The 22,041-nt window shown below is 35.2% G+C and overlaps 1 protein-coding gene across 2 annotated transcripts in view; it reads right to left on the reverse strand.

Annotated features, from left to right (window-relative positions):
- The window catches only part of GNPDA2 (glucosamine-6-phosphate deaminase 2), a 30,865-nt gene that overhangs the window by 8,224 nt on the left and 600 nt on the right, over nt 1-22,041 (reverse strand). Inside the window, exons 2-5 of one of the 2 annotated variants that reach the window (XM_010858858.1) lie at nt 19,217-19,378; nt 14,729-14,830; nt 13,036-13,218; nt 6,450-6,634 (exon numbers count right to left, since the gene is read on the reverse strand). In XM_010858858.1, coding sequence (XP_010857160.1) covers nt 6,450-6,634; nt 13,036-13,218; nt 14,729-14,830; nt 19,217-19,340 — 594 coding nt within the window. In that variant the 5' untranslated portion in view covers nt 19,341-19,378. The remainder of the gene's footprint in view (nt 1-6,449; nt 6,635-13,035; nt 13,219-14,728; nt 14,831-19,216; nt 19,379-22,041) is intronic. The other variant, XM_010858859.1, reaches the window with a different exon arrangement.

A 22,041-nucleotide genomic window follows, 5' to 3' on the forward strand; every position in this document is an offset into this window, starting at 1 on the left:
CAGAAAACAGACTTGTAGTCTAGGACTGACTGCAGCCTTAAGAGCTGGAAGACAGTAGATCATTGTTGGAGCGATCCACTCAAAACAGTGAAGGAAAAACACCAGAGCTCCAATTCCAAAGCTGTGTATGTGTGCTCATTCTAAACCTTGATCCATGAATGCACTTGTATCTTGGAGTATGTGAAACCTGTAACAGCTATCAGATGTAGTGATCAGGGGAGTAAAACTTTACTCTGGAAGGCAGAGCCTGGCTCCTGGTCAAGGGCTGTTCAATCCATAGTGCATAACACCTTTTGAATAGGCGTAATCATTTTTACTACAAAAGCAGGATGGAAGGGGGAAAAAAAGCCACTCAATGTTTCAGTAATTCAATAATTTATTCCTCTAAAAAAGTGTGTAAAAGTATATAGCTCTCATTCACAAGGTATATATGAATGACATTTAAAATGGAGGCTTTTTAGTATTGTTTCTTTTATCAAAGTCTTTTAGTGTACTGTACCAGCGCTCTACTGTAGTTTTTTAAATGAACTTCACATATTTTTGTATTCTTTCAAATTGTTTGCTATATATAAAAGAAGCTCACTGCAAAATGCTTGAAGGAAAAAGGAAACAAAAGAAATTCAGAACTTCCCAGAAATGTACAGCCTTTACATTTAAAAAAGGTTCTGAAATATACATACAAGCATGCTGGACAAACCCACCCCTCCCCTCCCCATGTCCCCTCTTTAGTTCAAACCAAGGTAAGAGTTCTGATTTCTGCAGAATTTCCAAAATTAAAAATAAAAAAAAAATAAAATAAGTTCTCACTCTGTAGCAAATCCAGGGCTTGTACATTTCAGATTAATTCAGTAAAAAACTCACAAGTAAAATAATGCATATTTAAGGGAAATATTATACAGACTTTTTCACACAGAAGTACATAATAAGATTTTTTTTAAATCTATTGCCATTCATTTATTTTTGCACAAAAACGTATAAATATGTCACCAGCTTTTTCTTAACTTAAAAAACTTAAATAAAAGACACCAGATGAAAACTACCCTTTGCTGCCTTTTTTTTTTTTTAAAGTTTTTGTAGGGGTTTTTCAGTTTTTTGTGTTTTTTTCTTTTTTTGCTGAGAATTGGGTTTCGAGGGAAGAAAAGCCCCTGCATTAAAAACAGCCCATTAAAAAAAAAAAAATTCAAAGTTCTGATGAATTCTGGGAAAAAAAGCAACCCCAAAGTGGTAAAAGATTACAAATACCTACTTTATTTAAGTATAGAAATCTCAGTTCAGTGAAGAATTAGTATGCCTATAATTAAAGGCATTTTTAAATTAAAACCACCTATAATTAAAAGCACCTATGATTAAAAGCATTCTTTTAAACATTAAAAATGCTTGATATAATGTAAGCACAACACTGATTAGTGGCTTTATTAATTAGTTTTCCTTATTGGAAATTAAAGACACAGGAGTTAAAACAACAACAACAACAAAATATTCAAGTTCTTTGCCCTGTCTTCTATTCAGAATCTTTGGAATTAGAACCCAAGAATCAGGGTCCCTTAAGTGATTATTATGCAATCTGGCATAAATCCTTATACTAGCATTTGAAAAGTCTGTTTAAAGCAACTTTAACACCATTAAATGGGAATATGTAGTGATAATTGCATGACAGATATTTATTGAAATGGACATTATTTCATTTCAGGAGTTTTAAGACGATTTGGTGGTTTCAAAGTTAAACACTGAACATAGCACTTTCTATGAATCATCTCATTTAACTCCTCAAAACAGCAGCATAAGAATAAATACTATTCTTATTTTCCTATTTTATAGATAAACTGAGGCACAGATATTCAGTACCTTGCTGAAGGTCTTGGTAAGGCTACTATATAAACAAGAGGTCTGATTCCAGCAACCACATCCTTAACAACTACAATAAGACATATATAACCTTTAATTGAGAATTATGAAGACATATCTGGAGAATCAGGAATTGAAAAACATTGTTCTCATAATGTGATCTGATGTTACTAATGTGATCATTTCTACTCTATCTGTTCCACTATTTTCAAGGAATAAGAGAACAAGATTTAAGGAATAAATGTGAACAAGATTTAAGAGTAGCTCCTGTCTGAAACCAAGCCTTTAAGGATAAGCAGAAAAGGGGGCATTTCAGACAATTATGGGTGGTCAATAAAAAGCTAGAAATTTGGTAAGGCTGAACCATAGGGTAATGAATGGAAGTGGCTAAAAACTGACTGAAATTTGAATATGAGTCTTTTCATGCCCAACAAAGGGGCTGGATATCATCTTGTGATGAAGCAGCAGGGAATCAGAGACTCATTACATACACAAGTAATAACTAAATTATGTTTTTTTTTTTAAAAAAATTGGGCTGTAATATAGAGAATGGGATAGGTAAAGGAGATAGGCATGAAGTTTAGAATGGGTTTGCAATAATCCTCAAAAATAAAAACTGATATAGACCAGAAATAAGGCAGTTCTGATGAGAGCTGGTCCCTTAATTTATCTCTAAGTTAAATGGTGGAATGTAGTGACTGATAAGATGTGAAGAAGCCTAAATGACAAAAGTTTCAAGCTCAGATAATTTTCATGGAGAGTGTTTCTATTCACCAAGGGAGGCAAAGACAATTTTGGTAGAAAGATGAATTTTGAACAATTAAAGGAGTCACTTGAAAATATGAATTCTGCAGCTTCAGAAAAAGAACTGGCTAAAGATTGGTAGTTATCACTGTATTGAGCACAGTTGATCTTTCTGGAATAGTACTAAACCTTCTGAGAAGAGTATTACAAAGTGAGACTGCTACTGATGTGTTAATTAAACAAACAAACAAAAACATGCACACAAAGAGGTCACTGAGAAGACTGCCCCAAAGTATGCATAATGAATATACAGTGCTAGGATGAGAACCCAAGGCAGATGGAGGACTGACTGGGAAACAATGGGTCAGAAAGGAAGAAGAATAGTAGTTTTATGACAGAAGAAATAGGAATAGATGATGAAAAAGAGGCCCAGTAGGATAAGACTTGTAAAAGGATGATGGTTTTAACAGTTAAGAAATCATTGGTGATGTCTGATATTCAGTAATCAACAAAATCAAAAGTGGATTTTTAAGTTTTAATGGTCATCACAAAAATAAATATTCAAATTATTATATATAACAATTTTAAAGATGCTACAACAGTTAAAAACAATTTTGTGCCTTTTCTTTTTGAAACATCAAGGCTGTATATTGTCACCCTGCTTATTTAACTTATATGCAGAGTACATCAGGAGAAACGCTGGGCTGGAAGAAGCAAAAGCTGGAATCAAGATTGCCGGGAGAAGTATCAATAACCTCAGATATGCAGATGACACCACCTTTATGGCAGAAAGTGAAGAGGAACTCAAAAGCCTCTTGATGAAAGTGAAAGTGGAGAGTGATAAAGTTGGCTTAAAGCTCAACATTCAGAAAATGAAGATCATGGCATTTGGTCCCATCACTTCATGGGAAATAGACGGGGAAACAGTGTCAGACTTTATTTTTTGGGGCTCCAAAATCACTGCAGATGGTGATTACAGCCATGAAATTAAAAGACGCTTACTCCTTGGAAGGAAAGTTATGACCAACCTAGATAGCATATTCAAAAGCAGAGACATTACTTTGCCAACAAAGGTCCGTCTAGTCAAGGCTATGGTTTTTCCAGTGGTCATGTATGGATGTGAGAGTTGGACTGTGAAGAAGGCTGAGTGCCGAAGAATTGATGCTTTTGAACTGTGGTGTTGGAAAAGACTCTGATGCTGGGAGGGATTGGGGCAGGAGGAGAAGGGGATGACAGAGGATGAGATGGCTGGATGGCATCACTGACTCGATGGACGTGAGTCTGGGTGAACTCCGGGAGTTGGTGATGGACAGGGAGGCCTGGCATGCTGTGATTCATGGGGTCACAAAGAGTCGGACACGACTGAGCAACTGAACTGAACTTTTTGAAATTACCTTAAAAATATAAGCATTATCTTAAATCTCAGTAAAAATCAATTTTAATACTTTGAGGGTAAATTTGGCTTTCGTCAAACAGCCAAAAGTTAGTAAAAATCAGATCTGATAGGGAGACAGCCAAGCTGTGGATAGAACCAACCTGTCTAAAATGAATTATGGGCAAAAATAACTCATTTAAACTGTTTCTAACAGTAACTGAATAATATATGTGACAGGCAATGTACTATGTTAGACATACATAACCCAATAACGCTTGGAGATTATAAATTAGTGAGGAAAAGATATTAAACAACTAAACACAAAAAACAATTATAAACTGCAAAAAGTGTTATAAAGAGAACAGTACAGTAAAACAGAGTAAAAGTAATTTTGATTATGAGGATTATGGTCAGAAGAGGGAGCTCTGAAAGCTGAAAAGTGGTGCTATTTTAGCTAAGCAAGGACTAGATAAAGTATAACATTTCACAATTAACATCAGTGTAAGGCCTCAAGGCAAGAAAGGAGTGAAAATTGAGGGCAGTGACCTCTGTGGTTCACGATCTAGTAGATAATTCCTAAGTCTTAAGAAATCTGTAATAACTTACAGGTGTCACTTCCAACATGTGCACGGAAGGTCCTCATTATCTGAGCTGCCCAAATGTGAAGATACTCACTGATGCACTGAAGACTTAATCTCCCAGTCAAACCTACTTTGCACTCAACAGAGGCATGCCCCACACATGGATCCAAATTTTACACGTACTTGCAGTTATTGGAAACATCATTGAAGAATAATTGACATCAGAGTTAAAACTACAAGCAGATGAAAATCTATACACATTAAGCCCATTAAAATTGAAGATAAGCAAATCATTAAGTATAATCGTGTGATACTTCTTTCAAAAGAATGTTATGAAAAATCCAGCGGCATTATTTACAATAGCCAAGACAACAAGAACAACCCAAGTGTGCATCAGCAGAGGGTCGGTGTAAGAAGATGTGGCTTGAGTGTATACACACACACACACAAATATTACTCAGCTATAAAAAAAAAATGAAATGGTGCCATTTGCAGTAACATGGATGAACCTAGAGAATATCGTACTAAGTGAAGTAAGTCATACAGAGAAAGACAAATATAGCACTCATATGTGGCACCTAAAAAATAATACAAGTGAATCTATATAAAACAGAAACAGATTCACAGACACAGAAAACAAATTTATGGCTACCAAAGGGAAAGGGGGATAAATTAGAAATATGAAATTAAAAGACACAAACTATGTAACAAGGACTTACTCTATGTAGAAATGATCTGAAAAAATATATATATATCCGAACTGAATCACTTTGCTATACACTGGAAACTAGTACAATATTGTAGGTCAACTATACTTCAATTAAAAAAAAAAAGAATGATATAGGATAAAGCATTAAAGCCCTTAGGAAAATGATGAAGCCCTAGTTTTGTCACAATTTTCTCTATAATCATGCTGGGAATAAATACTATGAAGTGAATGGCATCATGTAATTTTGTTGGAAAACCTGAACAAAAGAAAAAATCAAATGTCTGAAATAACTCTCTTCTAAGAATTAGTGTAAGAATTGCATTATAACTTAAATCTTGCTAAATGTAAGAATCTTTTCCTGTAACTTTGAGTTTTATATTTTAGAACTAAGATTGCTCTGAATTATTTTCAATTTATTTACTAGGAAAAAGGTCTTTTTCATAAACCAATTATTATTTTCACATGAAAAACTCCTGCATTCTGAATGACAGTTCTGTTTACGTATTCAAGCCTAGATATATTTATATCAAGATCAGTTACTTATTCACCATACGTTGTCTATACTCTTTCCCTTGAACCTATCCAATCCTGCTGCCAGAAAGGGATGGAGTTTCGGGGTTTCCATATAATTTAACTACTTATAATCATGAGCTGACTATAATTTTGTCTGTTATTCTCAGGGCAGGAAATAAAAGATTAAAAACTAAAAAATATAAGAGTCTACTGTTCAGAACTCTTACCTTCTTAAACATACCAAATTTAGAACAGATCACGTCTTAGAGGGGTTCTTTATCCACTGGAAACCAACTAAGCTATGCTTCTACAGTCAAGAAGCACATGACACTAAATTACTTTCAGGCTCCAAAAGCAGTTTAATGTTAATTAGAACTGCATCTTTCCTGTAACAAGTCCTTTTATATAAAGTGTGATGTTAGGACATCAAATTGTGAAACAGGAAGAGGCAAGTGAAGCAGTACCTCAAAAGAGGTGGTGCCTAATTTTTAATTTCCAGCTCCAAAGACTTAATTTACTTGAATTCTAAACATGGCAATGAGCCTGACAGCAATTACTGAAAGCTAAACAACAATTTATATTGCAAATATGATTAAATCAAAACATCACTTATTTGACAACATAATTTCTCCAAAATCTACAAACATCAAAAGAAAAATATCAAAGAACATTTAATTCTTACTTCTCTAGCATCCATCACTGTCCCCACACCAACTGTTAGAGCCATAGTTGGCACTTTTGATAAATCTCCATCAAAATATTTAGCATTTGCCAAAATGGTGTCCATTGCTAGAGTCTTTAATCTTGTCCTTGATACTAAACTGGATCCTGGCTCATTGAAAGCAATATGACCATCTGGACCAATTCCTTTCAAAAGAAATACATACATACACACATATACACATAAGTAAATAAGGTTTCTCACATAAATAAGTTTTCTCAAAGTTAAACGTGATTTTAAGACCAAAGAAATAGTCATAAACACACTTACCTTGTTTTATCTGACAGCTGAATTTCTAATGCTGCAGTAAGATATTTGTTCCTATATTTGATTCAACAAGTATTTCAATGTTTTCCATATGCTTAGCATTGAGCTAGCATGATTCTAATAGCAAAATTAAGTATCACTTTATATTAGAATAATACTTTATAGTGTGTAAAGCATTTTCACATGCATCATCTCAACATCAGACATATTTAACAATCTTGTAATACAGTCAGATTAGGCATATCTATTTACCTCATCTCCCCCACCTATTTTTTAAACTCAAAGGAAACTCTGATGCTCAAGGATAATATATGACTTGTTCAAGGTAATAATTTAGTAAATAACTAAGACTAAACTCAGTCTAAATCTTCTGATTCCTAACCTAGTAGTCTTTATAGTCACACTTTAACTTGCTTGCTTTTTAGTCTAGATAGGGCAATTAACTACAGGACCTCTCTATAGTACAGTTTATAAAATGTCTACATTGGACAAGTTATTATCTAAGGCAATAGTTTTCTTCAAACTTTTTTTGACTGTAACCTATAGCAAGAAATACATTTGACATTGCAATCTAGTACACATATAAATACAATTAAAATAAGAACTGCATGAAATAATACTTACTCTTACTAGGAGTCATTCAAGCTACTTTTGAATCCATTCCATTTACAAAAGGGAAATGCTGAATGTGACTGACCATACTGATTTCATAAGCTAATAATCTGTGACAACCACAATTTGAAAACACTACTTTGAGGAGATCTACTACCAGCTCTAATACTCAAGACTGTCTCTAAAATATAGGTAAGAATATGACATTTCTTATTTGAAGGAAATTGGAGGTAAATCTTTTTATAAAATTAAGAATCTTTCTGTGTAGTTATTACTAAATCAAGTTTTACATACATGGACCCTACTTGCTAGTCAGATTTCTGGCAACTTCAATCAAAAAATAAACCCACAAGTTCTCTGGGTCAAAATATCTGTCATATTTATATTCTGCATATTTAATGACACACAACCCACTCCAGTGTTCTTGCCTGGAGAATCCCAAGGACAGCAGAGCCTGGTGAGCTGCTGTCTATGGGGTCGCACAGAGTCGGACACGACTGAAGTGACTTAGCAGCAGCAGCAGCAGGTATATCTTATTGATTCTTAATACATAATTCTAAAAACTTTTCCCCAGGCCACAACAAGGTAAAATATGACAAAGAGTAACCTGGTTTTGAAGGAAGAAAGAAATGAAAACCTTAGGAAGCAGGTATCAACTTATTTAGTCGCTAAGTCATGTCCAACTCTTTGCAACCCCATGGACTGCAACAAGCCAGGATCTTCTCTCTGTGGGATTTCCCAGGCAAGAATACTGGAGATGGTTGCCAATTCCTTCCCCAGGGGATCTTCCCAATCCAGGGATGGAACCCACATCTCCTGCATTGGAAGGCAGGTTTTTTACTACTGAACTACCAGGGAAGCCCAAGATACGAACTACCAAAGCACAATGCGTACTAAGTTGCTTCAGTCGTATCCGACTGTTTGCAAACCCACAGACTATAGCCTGCCAGGCTTCTCTGTCCATGGGATTCTCCAGGCAAGAATACTGGAGTGGTTTGCCATTTCCTCCTGCAGGGGATCTTTCCGACCCAGGGATCAAACCTGGGCCTCTTATGTCTCCTGCATTGGCAGGAAGGTGCTTTACCACTAGCACCAGCTGTGAAGCCGTTAATCTAAGGAAATCTTTAGTAATACAGGATTAACTTTTAATCTAGTACATAAAGCCCAGACCTATATGTGGTTAATATGCATGCTTTGTTTCCACTATTAAGTATGTATGTGCTTGGGAATTTTAAACCATAGATATCTCTCTCTCTAGATTTGTAAAACTGTTCTGCCTTTCCTCTTCAGTATAAATCTGCCCAGATACTTTTATTTTTTTCTATAGAGGAAAGGATAGAAATAGGAAAACAAAGAGTTCCAGAAAAAATAGGAAGTCCTCCAAGATCAATTCTAGTGGTCTCACTGGTGATTTGAGTCCTACAGAAGTGTACAGCAAAGCTGAAGTTAACCACAAAGGCTCATGATGGAGAGGAGTCAATACAGCCCCTTAATGACCATGAGTAATTACCAGAAATTGAACTTCTGGATATAAAACTGTATTTTTTAAATGTTCAGAATTTTTTATAAAGCTTTATCAAATTTTCTTTAAAATAATCATCAACTCTAAAAACCATGCTTAATTCTTATTCAGTCTTTGAGTCTATACTAAGGTATCAACACCCTTATGAAACATCCCTAAAACCTCTGAGTCCGAGTTGTGTGTCTTCCTTGTGTCTATAGTTCTGTGGGCTAGAAGGTAAACTTCATGAAAGTAAAGACTTTTTTTTCCACTACTATATCCTGATATTTAGAACACATGACACATAGAAGGCCCTCCATAAGTAACAGATGAATAAATGAAAGGAGGCTGGTATTCTTTGGTATGTTCAGTATAGTTTTTTCCTCCTCCTTCCCTTCTCTGATCCCCTTACAACAGGGCCTAGATCAATTATAACACCCTATATCTCATCTCTTTTAGGCAGAACTGTACTGGTCTAGAGATAAGTACTTGTGCTAAGCTGAAACAATCAGAATTTCTCTCTAGAAATCTGAAATTTGACCAAGGGATACAAAAAGAAAGAAGTCATCTAGAGCTGAGGCATCAAAATTTGATGATAGCACTGCAGGAGAGGCTCAGGTGAGTCCCTGCTTCAGTGATCTGAGGCTTATGGTTCTTGTTCTTCTAAAGACGTATTTTTTCAACTCTAGTATCAATTCTGTGAATTACTCCAGAATCATCCCAATAAACTCACTTTTGGTCCCATTAGCAGATTATAGTTACTTGCAAATCAAAGAATCTAATCATGTAACCAAAGTAGAGGGTTAAACTCTTCCCATCATCTTTTAATTTTACCTTTTAAGCACAAATTATCTTAAGATCATTTTAAAGTTAATAATGCATTTAGAATCTATTTATAGATTTCCATGTTTATGTATTTTATTGTTGGATCAGAAATTGCATGATACACCTTATTCTTTCTCCCAACACTCTCTCATCAGAGGAATTTCTGGGAGTGTATTTCCTCCTTTCTCCTATCTGTAGAGGGACAGGAACTCTTGCTCCATTTCCTAGGAGTGAGCTATGGTGGTTACTCTGCAGCTCTTCTCTGGTCTTATTATTTCCAATTCAGAGGGGAGAAGTAGGCAACCCCATTCTAGCCTCAAGCCCAACCTGCCATCTCTAATTCAACTTTACCTTCAATAAGGCTGATATTTTGATCCCATTTGGCTCAGTTCTTAGTGTTTTTATTAACCAAACCCTGGAACAAAAGAAGGGTAAGTGGTAAGACCCAGATACCAAGCCTCATCTTGAAAATCCAATGATAACAACCTAGATCAACAAAGGCAAAGAATCAAATGAGATTCTTTCATGAGACACATCCAGTAATGGGGTATTCCAAACAGGGAAAAGTCCAAAGAACATGTAATAAGCCAACCCTTCATTCTCTACATACTATTATATGTCCCTTGGATGATAAACACAAACTGTCAGACCCTGGATTGGCCCATGACTACAGTGAAGGTGTTAATGGAAGAGGAAAGGAAATCTTAGATTTGGTTTTGTTTTTTTTGCAAGGGGAGAACTAGAGGAAGTTTAAGACAAAAATTGGTTAAAAAACAATATTAAGTCATTTTTAGTAATAAGAGTCATTAATAAACAATTATGATTATGTGCTATTAGTTTCAAAGGGAGAGAACTAAGGTGGGTTATTTGAGGAAATGCACCAAAAAATTTAGCTAAAAAGAAACAAGAAGTGACTTAAAGCTATGAGGAAAAAAGAAAGTTCTACTAGAAGTATCTGAAAAGCAAAACTAAACATTAAACATTACATTAAGCTAAAATATTTTCTGGAAAGTAGGCAAAGGGAAAAAATGGACTTAAAGAGCTCTTATCAAGTTTTTTCCCCCCAGTAAATTCTATTTCTTGGCATTAAGATGCCAAAGGATTTGTCACAAGAAGCCTTTTGTAAGATCAATGAATTAACAGGAAAAAATAAGCCCTCCATTAAAGTAAAAAAAATACTATTTATGTTATCCATGTAGTCATTTTTTAATACTGAAGTTTTAATAACTGCTGTATCATTTTGTATAATGGTATGAGTGAAAAGTCACTCAGTCATGTCTGACTCTTTGTGACCCCATGGACTATACAGTCCATGGAATTCTCCAGGCCAGAATACTGGCTGCTGCTAAGTCACTTCAGTCGTGTCCGACTCTGTGTGACCACATAGACGGCAGCCCACCAGGCTCCCCTGTCCCTGGGATTCTCCAGGCAAGAACACTGGAGTGGGTTGCCATTTCCATCTCCAATGCATGAAAGTGAAAAGTGAAAGTGAAGTCGATCAGTCCTGTCGGACTCTTAGTGATCCCATAGACTGCAGCCTACCAGGCTCCTCCGTCCCTGGGATTTTCCAGGCAACAGTACTGGAGTGGGGTGCCATTGCCTTTTCCAAGAATACTGGCGTGAGTAGCTGTTCTCTTCTCGTATAAATGAGTGAATGAGTGAAAATGCTTCTTGACATAACTAAGATGAACAAGTTAGGTATATTATTTTACCTTATTTTGGTATAGAGTTTATAAAATCTAAAGAATACATCAGTAGTGCACACAAACATTTCAAATGTACTGCCTTGCCTTGGTATTGGTAGGTTCAAATGATAATTATCCCAGAATTGAGCCATATGGACAAAACTAGAATGCAAATATTTTCCAGGAATACTGAAGTAATATTAGTAAGTTTTATTTAAAACATAAATATTTTCTACTTTGAAAAGCAAGAGTCTAACTTGAATTCTTGCTCAAATAAAAACCATCCCCTATATTTAAGGCAGTAATTGATATTAGTTCTGCTTGGTAGATAACAATTTCCTCAATGAGAAAAACTTCATTCTTGCCAGATATCCTTAGAGGTAAATCAGTAAAACAGCAGGACATTCAATATGTTAAGAAAAAATCACTTTACAAACTATACCTCAGAGACAAAGAGTAGAGTAACACTTAATGGAATGCCAACTATATACCAAGTACTTCACTAGGCATTTTACACAGTATAAGATGGTTAATTCTTATCAATTTTGAAATGGTTAATATTAATCCTATTTTACAAAGGATGAATTATACTTAATTAGTATACTGAACTAATTTACTGAAGTCAATAAATTTCCCAAGATCTTACAGATAAGTAGGTGGCCAAAACTGGATGCTAGTTTTTGTCTAACTATAAAATCCAATTTTCCTCAAAGGCAACCAAACACCCCAAAAATACTTGACCACCTACCTCAACCATAAGTTAACCAGGTCTAATTCATAAAATTTTGAGCATCTTCTAATAAATCATAAGACATATCTAGATCTAACAGATATGTCTACCTCTAGATATCCAGTGTTAATTTAGAGCTTTTAGTATGTCTAGGTGAATACTAAAGAATCTGGCAAAAAAAATTTTTGGTTTGTTTACATGATGTTGTACTATTCAGATGCTGCACTGTGATGACAGAAAATCATACTGTCATTACAAAGGTACAGACTCTTTCACCTCTCTTCAATGGTAGATCAGGAAGACACAATACACACACACATATGTATACGTGGGTGTGTGCGCACACGTGTACATAGACATTTTAAGTGGAACTTTAATTATACATTTATTTAGATCTTATTAAGACAATTATAAAGCTCAATTCATACTAGCTAAAGGCTGATGATAAACAAAATCTGACATTCTTGACACGTTTCTTGGTGAAATGAAGCCATTTAATGGTCAGTAGAAAAATGTTAAAATCCACCTGTAACATATGCAAACTTTTAGAGATTTAATGCTGTATTTGATAAGAAACCTGGGTTGTAATTTTAAAGAAACAGTAAAAGAATAAGAGTATCATTTAGGAAAAGAAACACATCATTCCTTTTCTAAGATGTGGTAAAGTGTCAGTTCTAAAGAGCTAATTATAAGACTTCAACAGGGATTAGGAGCTATTTCTCAAGCCACAATTTAAACAATTCCCCCTGCAACATTAAAATTATTTTTTGATGAATATAAAGTAAAACGGATATCAATAGCTAAATAAATGGGTATTACGGGCAGTCACAGATGTTCTTCACATTACACAAAGGTAAGTTTTTTTTTAAATTTAAAGCACCTAATCCAAGTTCTAACAAATGACTAATGACAAAATGTTTTACATACCTCCAACAAAAAGATCAATTCCTCCAGCTTCTTTTATTTTCTTTTCAAATGCATCACATTCTGCTTGCAAATCTGTAGCATTCCCATCAAGGATATGAGCATTATTAGGATCTATATCAATATGCTTAAAAAAGTTATTCCACATATAAGAATGGTAGCTTTCAGGATGATTTCTGGGAAGTCCTAAACACAAAGTTAATGAATAAAAATATAACTATTTTCAGAAATAAATCTAAAGTTGACTCTTCTGATTAAGCCACAAATGCTATTTATATAATCTTTCTATGCCATATTCAATTTAAAAGCATTTTTATATGGAATAAATGCTTATTATGTCAGACATTATTTTAACCACGGTAAATGTATGTATTAACTCAATGTGTACAACATCTGTAGAAATACTAGTATGAACCTCACTTTATAGATGAACAGAAACACTGAAAAGCTAAGTCACTTTCCTAGGGTCAGGAAGCTCATGGAGGTGCTGGAACATAGAAATCTAATTCATGTGCATTTAATCACTATATTCCACTTCTCAAATATAAAATTTAACCAGTAAGATTGATTTATGTCTTAAATTCAATATAAATTAAGTGGCTGCTGCTGCTAAGTCGCTGCGGTCATGTCCGACTCTGTGTGATCCCATAGACAGCAGCCCAGCAGGCTCCTCCGTCCCTGGATTCTCCAGGCAAGAATGCTGGAGTGGGTTGCCATTTCCTTCTCCAATGCATACATGCACGCTAAGCCACTTCAGTCGTGTCTGACTCTATGTGACACTATGGACAGCAGCCCACCAGGCTCCTCTGTCCACAGGAGTCTCCAGGCAAGATACCGGAGTGACTTGCCATTTCCTTCTCCAAATTAAGTGGCTACACAACCGAAATCTTTGTCCATTTTCCTCTTCTGTTATTTCTATTTGCATGCAAGGTATACTTAACTACGACGGTTCTTTGGCAGTCGTGCTACCATTAAAAATATACACAAATAAAATGTAAATGTTAACACAGAGTTCATATGTTTCCAGTTCAGCAAGTTGTGCTTAGTTGCTCAGTCGTGTCTGACTTTTTGTGACCCCAGGAACTATAGCCTGCCAGCTCCTTCTCTATGGGATTCTTCAGCCAAGAATACTAGAGTGGGTTGCTATTTCCTTCTCTAGGGGATCTTCCCAACCCAGGGATCGAACCAACGTCTCCTGCACTGTAGGTAGATTCTTTACCCGCCGAGCCATCAAGGAAGCACAAGCAAGTTAACAATGAATAAATTATAAAAGCTTCAAGGCTACAAATATAAATAGCCTTATATTTGAAAAAATTTTACTAATTACTTTACATACATATTAATTACTTTATCCCCACACTGGTTTTAACTTTGTTTTGAGGGAAAAAGAAAAAAAAAGAATGAGAAACGTCAATGAATTGGCTCAAAGTTGATGGAGCCAGGACTGGTAAGTAGCACAGCTGAAGATTAGTGCAGATCTTCTAATTTCCAGTCCCATGGTCCTTCCACTGTGTCATGCTGTCATTACATAAATATAGACATTTTTACATAACCTTCCAACCCCACTACAAGGTGGTACGTTATACTCTAGAAATATAGTCATTCAAAACAAATTTAAATAATGTTAATATTCTCAAAACATACTCAATTTAAAATATAACATGTCCAAATAATATATTCAAACAATATAGCTTACCTACATATTCATCCATGTTAAAGGTCTTCACATATTTAAAAGAAAGGTCTCCATTCTTGTGATATTCTATAAGTTTTTTATAACATCCTAAAGGTGTACTCCCTAAAACAGATAAAGATTCCATTTTCTAACAGTCTAATTTTTAAAAGAGTATATATTAACTTTATTCTCATCTTACTTAATGGTATTTTATACATATTAGGCAAATGATTATTAATTTAAATACATATTCAATTAATGAATATATGTTGAACTAGTCTCTTTATAAGATACCCTAAAATTTTAGGAAATCAGAATTTGCTGAATAAAGCTGAGAATCTGTCAGCTTAAATTACAGCTTGGAAAATTCTTATATTGTTGGATATCTGGAATTAATGGTGTATATTCCAAGACTAGAAACTTCTAGAGAGCACACATTTCAATTAAAAGAAAAATAAACATCCCACTGATAGAGAAAAAATCTTTATCTAGGGAGGGATTTGTAGCACAAACGATATGTAAATAGGTCAAGTGTTGACCATTTAATGAAATCAAAGGGGAAACCAGAGCTGAGTTTAAATATTGCCTCTACTTTCAAAATAGAAAGTGGCAAGGACTGAGTGAGGAACCTTATCCTTTTTTAACTGGAATTCCTGCTTCTCATTTTGTGTTACTGTCAACATATATCAGCTAAAATGTATAAAGTAAAATGGTTTCTAGGAAATGGGATCTTGGCTTTGGATACTTCATCTGAGCTCTTAATATTATTGTTTTATAAATGTGATTCTTTCATATGTTTTATAAAATTAAGATCTGATTGACAAGAGCTCCATGAAATGACACAATAAAGATAAGTGAATTCAGCACCTTGCAAATGTTTTCAAAATTGCTTCATTTTTTTAAACTACAAATTCAAAGACTAAACTGACTGCATTCTTATAACAAACAACCTGGCCCACACAATCCTGGTCACAGTATTGGATTTTTAACCCACCTACCATCACAAAGCAAAATAAAAAACAGACACATTAAAGTTTCTATTCAAGAAGCAGGGAGAAGTATGGCAGAACTGAACAGCATCTGGCAAAACAAAACAAACAACCAAAAACAACAACAACATCAAATACAGAAGAAATCTGGAATAGTAAAAAAAAACTGCCTCTCATTTAAGATGATAGGATAATAGAAGTAGCTAAATATCACGCAGACAGGTTCAGAGAACAGAAGATTAATAGGTTTTCTTAAAGTTAAAAGCACAAATTGTTTTAAATTGTCATAAATAATTTAAAATTTATGTTGTCAAACTTTCTAATTCCTTATCAAAGAACTACAGCCCACTAACATGAGACCAGGATAAAAGATGGACAAGTATACTTTTCTTTATTCCTTTCTAGGAACATAACAAATTTTCTCTGTCTATCTTTTGATGTCAAGAGAAGAGTTACAGGATTCCCTCCATAATTTAAGAGCATATGAAGAAAAATTTAAAAAGTTTTTACAATAGTGATGACAAAAATACATTCATTTTCTACGTTTTAATCAAAATGGCTGAATAGAAAAAAAAAACAATAGAAAAAAAAAAGAAAGATATGATACAGGGTGAACTGGTAAAAGAAACTTCATTTTAATATATTTGCTTTGCAATACTCATTTGCGATTCATGGGGTCGCAAAGAGTCAGACACGACTGAGCGACTGAACTGAACTGAACTGAACATAATTAATTCAGTAAGTGTTTACTATGTTTCAGATCAAACAAAGATTAGGACTCTTTCTACCATGGAAGAACTCACAAGATATGGATAGACAAGTACTAAATAACCATAACGCAAGGAAAAATATTATAAAATAAACTATGAGAGATCTGGAGAAGCATAATGAATCAAAGGAAAGACTACAGTCTTGGTTGTTGAAAGGAGGATCAAAAATAGCATTTCAATGGAGTCTTTGAAGAAGAGGTGAAATTCCCACAATCAAAGAATGGGGTAAGTCTTGACTGAAAATAGAAAAAAGATGGGGGAGGTTCAGAGATGACATTTGTATGCCTACCATGTGCTAGATGCTACACTGGTGTTTCATCTGTTAGCTAATGTAAGTCTCACAAGTCTGGGAAACCGGCATCATGTTTCCCATTTTGAAGGTGAAAAAAACTGGGTCAAAAAAATTAAGGAATGTGTGAAATATCACACACATGGCAGTGAAGTCAGAGATTTAAGAGATTCTGCCTGGTTCTGGAGCTCACAAAGTTTTTATTATACAGCACATTAGCAACACTAGTGAAAGGAAAGCCAGCAAGTTCAGGCCTGTTCTTTCAACTACAAGCAGTCTAACTTGCCTACCATGATTCAGTGTAGGGGAATGGTGGGAGTTAAATCTGGGAGGCAGCTCAGGCCCACAGCATGCAGGCCCTTAAATGTCATGCTTGTCAACATCACTTCAATAAATACATACTGAAGACATATTCCCCAGAACTGTGCTTGACTGTACTTGTATGGGTGTGCATGCACAGTTGTGTCCGACTCTGTGACCCCATGGGTTGTAGCCTGCCAGGCTGCTCTGTCCATGGCCTTTTCCAGGCAAGAATACTGGAGTGGGCTGCCATTTCCTACTCCAGGGGATCTTCTCCACCAAGGAATCAAATCCGAATCTTCTGTGTCTCCTGCATTGGCAGACAGAGATTCTTTACCACTGTGCCACCTGGGAAGCCCCAGAATTGTGCTTGGTGCAGCATAATTATAACACAGCATGTTATTTACAATTACAGAAATGTATGTTCACATTTCAAAAGCACAGGGGTGAGGATGGGGCATGATTAACACCGTCACTGGTCAATGAAGGAGAAAAGAGATAAATGTCAATAGAAGTCTTTCAGAGATCAACCTTTGGCAGGTGTATTACTAAGTAGTTATACTATCCAAAATAATGCAAAAGGGTTGTATATTTAAATACACACAAAAAATGTTTACCATTGCTGGTGTTTATGACTCTGAAGTGTTTCTGTCCCCACACTCAAATTACTGTTTATTGCTTCACAATTAACACAGAGTGTTAATTAAGGCTGCTAGTCTGAGCATGGCCTAGGTTCATACAAGGCAAACGGATACAGAGGTCTTATTCAAACACTGCAGCTCACATATCAAAACTGTGGGTGCCAAAGGGCCCACTTCCAGTGTACACAATTAAAAAAAAAATTGCTCTTTGCCATTCTCACCAAGAACTACTGTCATGGACCAAAAAACAAAACAACAAACAAAAATAACAACTTGGTGAGTCAGAGTACCCTTCATGGAAATTATGCAAGTGAAAAAAATTATGATTGTAGCTTTTATGAGTTGACATGTATCGGGGAAGGCAAAAAAGGAGAAAATGCTTTTTAAATAAAACACATTTATGAGCATCTTAAAGTTATATAGTGTTTACAATATATAAAGGACTTTCTCTTATTTGAGCTGCAAAACAACACTGTTAGCTATTAATTTCCTTACTTTCATTAGGTAAGGAAAACAAAAATTAGGGTGTATAATAAATGCCCTGCAGTCATCAAAACAATAACAGCTCTCATCCCAGAACCAATACTCTTTTCTGTGGAAGTCAAAACATCAAATAAAAGTGCCATGGTATCAATGACACTACTTGGTTATTTTTAAAGAAAAAACCTTAACAGAGAACTAAATCCAGCAAAATATATAATTAATGCTTATGTTCCTTCTGTCATGAAGACAGACACATCAGTCTTCAATTTTTCAGTTATATTTCTAAGATAGAAAGAAAATAATCACAGAAATAGCAAAGAGCTAATAAGACGATATGGAGAAGGAAATGGCAACCCACTCCAGTACTCCTGCCTGGAAAATTCCATGGATGGGGGAGCCTGGTAGGCTACAGTCCATGGGGTCGCAAAGAGTCGGACACAACTGAGGGACTTCACTTTCTTTCTTCTATAGTTCCCTTTTGGAGAAGGAAATGGCAACCCACTCCAGTGTCCCTGCCTGGAGAATCCCATGAAGAGAGGCCTGGTGGGCTACAGTCTATGGGGTTGCAACAGACATGACTAAGCAACTAACACACACACACACACACACACACACACAAAATAAGATGACATGAGGTAAAATTAAGAGGCAATAGTACATACTTTAGGTACCTCTTAATAATCAATGAGAAAGCTAATCTCCTAAGATATTTCTTGAATAGTGAAAGCAACACCTCTAAATACAAACAAAAAACTACTAGGAAAAAGGGACAAAAAAATATCATGACCCTTACTTGAGCTATATTTCTGTATTTCCTTTTGCATTCTGGAGTGGTAGGTGAGACAGAATTTTAACAAAGAAAATAGTAATGGAATTTAGATACTAGATATGGAGAATTTATATCTATATATTTGACTTTATATGCTAATATATTAAATCAGTGATATGACAAGAAATAAAAAGGAAACATTCTATCAAGGAAAATCCTTCAATCTCAGAACCCTGAGTACCTAACATGGAAAAAAATGGTATATTACCTGTTGGCAAACCCAGTGTAAAATATCTGTCTTGTCCAGGTCTGAATTGAATGATGCGATTACAGATGTATTTGGCTGCCCATTCACTAGCCAAGTCATAGTTATCAAGAATTACAAGCCTCATTATGGTGACGCACAGCTTCCAGGACAAGAAGTTCAAACCTGAGAAAATTTCATTGTATGAGTACTTTAAGTAACTAGCAGATAGTCAAACAGAAGCATAATACAGTGATGGCTTTAAAAAGGATATTACTTAAGAAAGACATGCATGTATACAAATACAATGTGTACTTTTAAAACAGCAGTAATAGCTGCTCTCTACTGAACAGACTTCAGGTGCTGGGCAGTGGGCTAGGTCAATTAAGTACAAATACGAATCCTTACGACAAGCTTCTAAGGTAAACACAATGTCCAGTTTCAGAACACAATTTGAGTTCACATAGTTGTTAAGTGACAAAGTCAAAATTTTTATCAAGGCAAATTTACTATAAAGACATCACACTGCATTGTCTCCACAGGGATACTATATAAAGCAACATAAAACAAATCTAAAGGCAAACAAAGCAGCACTCATTTATTGATTGCAAGTTAATGACAGTAGTTATTACTCAGCACCTTATGGGTTACTTACTAAAATCCAGAACTCTCCCTACGAATGATGTAATAACCAAACCTCTCTTCTGGTAAATAATGTTTTTATAAAAGTAACACCTGCACTTGAAAAAATTTCAATCAATACAGAAAGGTACAAAGAATTAAAAAAAAAAAAAAAAACCCAAATCCTGCCACCTCGAAATAAAGTTCATTACTATTAGGTATACATCATTCCATACATCTATATAATGCACATATACAAATGGGATGTATATAAATAATTTCTAACCATGGTATCATATAGACATTCTATTTTTAACAAAAAACACTTAATTTTTCTGCCTTCAACAGAAGCAAAAGAAAATAAAGTGAACTAAAAAAACTGCAGATCTCTAGGCAAAATAATTCTTCACAAAAAGCAATTTCAGTTCCTAAAAGAATATTATAAAGTTAAGAAAAAATATTATACAAATATTAAGAGAGAGGAGTCACTTTAAAACTGTATGATTCCATTTTGGACAACATGGCTTGACCTGCTACCATGAAATACGTGAAAATTGCTTTCTTCTACTTCCGCCCACCCTCTGATTTCTGTAAGATGTGTTATTTTTATATTGTCTAGATTTATAACATTTACACTGTGCTTTACAACCATAATTTCCAGATTTTAATTCTTAGTTTTGTATTTAAATGGATGTTACACCAATTCTTTCACAAACGGCTTCAGCAGTCCTGAATTCTGAATTCAAACTTACGTAAATACAGTAGTAAATCAAATTCTTTACATTGGTGGGAATAGGAGGTCTTATAATAATGAATACACTGAATCTAAATATGTCCTTAGGAACGTATGATTTAGAAGTCTGGCATAACAAAAACTTACAATCACCATGATCTAGAATTCTGACACAGTAACAAGAGATAAACAACATTTACAAACAATAGTTCACACAGTAAGTCCAACAAATGGACTTAATTAATTTAGTCCAGGAAATGGACTTGGCCTCTATTAAAACTCATTAATAATCTAGTGTTAGAAACTACTTCAAAGTTACATCAAGGAATCAGAAACATTTCCAAGCTGTTTTCACCATCAAGAAACATAATTATTTCTAATAAAAATATTCAGCAAAATGACTACTGATAATAAGAGGAAAAAAAAAAAAAAAACCTGTGAGGAGGAGGAAATGTCATGAGAGTTTTGGGGGCATGCTATTTCTTTTCTCAGTTCTTTCTCCCTTGTGAGGGAGGGCCTATTAAATACTAAGCACTAAGCTCTGTAGACACATAAATGACTAAGATAAAGATCCTACTATCAAAGGGCTTAGACTCACTTAATAGTCTCTGGTGTATTAAAAGAACTTATCATCTTCATTCTTCAGATATAGAAAACTGCAACTCAGAAGTTTATTACTGAAGTTATAAAGCTATTAAGTGGTGGAGGGTCTATCTGACTGAAAAACACATGCTCTGCAAAAGTGTCTTATAAGGAAGAATCACTTAGGATCCCTGTTAGAAAGATTCCCAGGACCTTTCCCTGGACATAATGTTGCAAAAGATCTGGAACGGGATCCAGGGAATCTGCACTTACACAAACATCACAGGTGATTCTCACAATCAGGATAAATTTGGAAAAGAACATCAAACACAATGACTTCATTGTACAGAGGTTCAAGTAAGCCCTTCAGACCAAGCACATTGTTTTCTTAAACTCTTGCGTGTGCCCAGAGTTCACTTCCAAAATTTCCAAATGATTCACCTGAGAAAAGTTGAATGTTTTTGCCACATGTGTTCAGATTTTTAAATGTGTCATTTCCCAGTTTTCGCCAATCCTCAGAGATCCAAACGGATGCGGTCCTCGACCATTCTCTAGCATCTTGACTCTACAGCACTCAAAAAATGACACAGCACCACCTCTGTCTCATCTTTCTCAGGTGCTGATTCACTTTGGGTGTGCATCCCTTCGACAAAGAGCTGACAAACACAAACCTCAGAACTTTAATGCTGGGTGGGAACTCCTGGACAACTTGGGTTACACAGCTGTTTTATTAGAATCTATACTAGAATCTAGAATCTAAGCTTCCAGAAACCCTGCTATGCGTTTTTCCCCTACAACACACTATACCTGACTTCAAAGAACATCTGAAGCCCGGCCTGGAAGGAGGCCCTCTGGGAAGTGGGGGGTTTGGTCCCGAAGAGGGGCAAGAAAAAGCAGCTAAGGCTGTGGTCCC

This window comes from Bison bison, unplaced genomic scaffold, assembly GCF_000754665.1.
Source record: "Bison bison bison isolate TAMUID 2011002044 unplaced genomic scaffold, Bison_UMD1.0 scf7180017864451, whole genome shotgun sequence".
Taxonomy (NCBI): domain Eukaryota; kingdom Metazoa; phylum Chordata; class Mammalia; order Artiodactyla; family Bovidae; genus Bison; species Bison bison.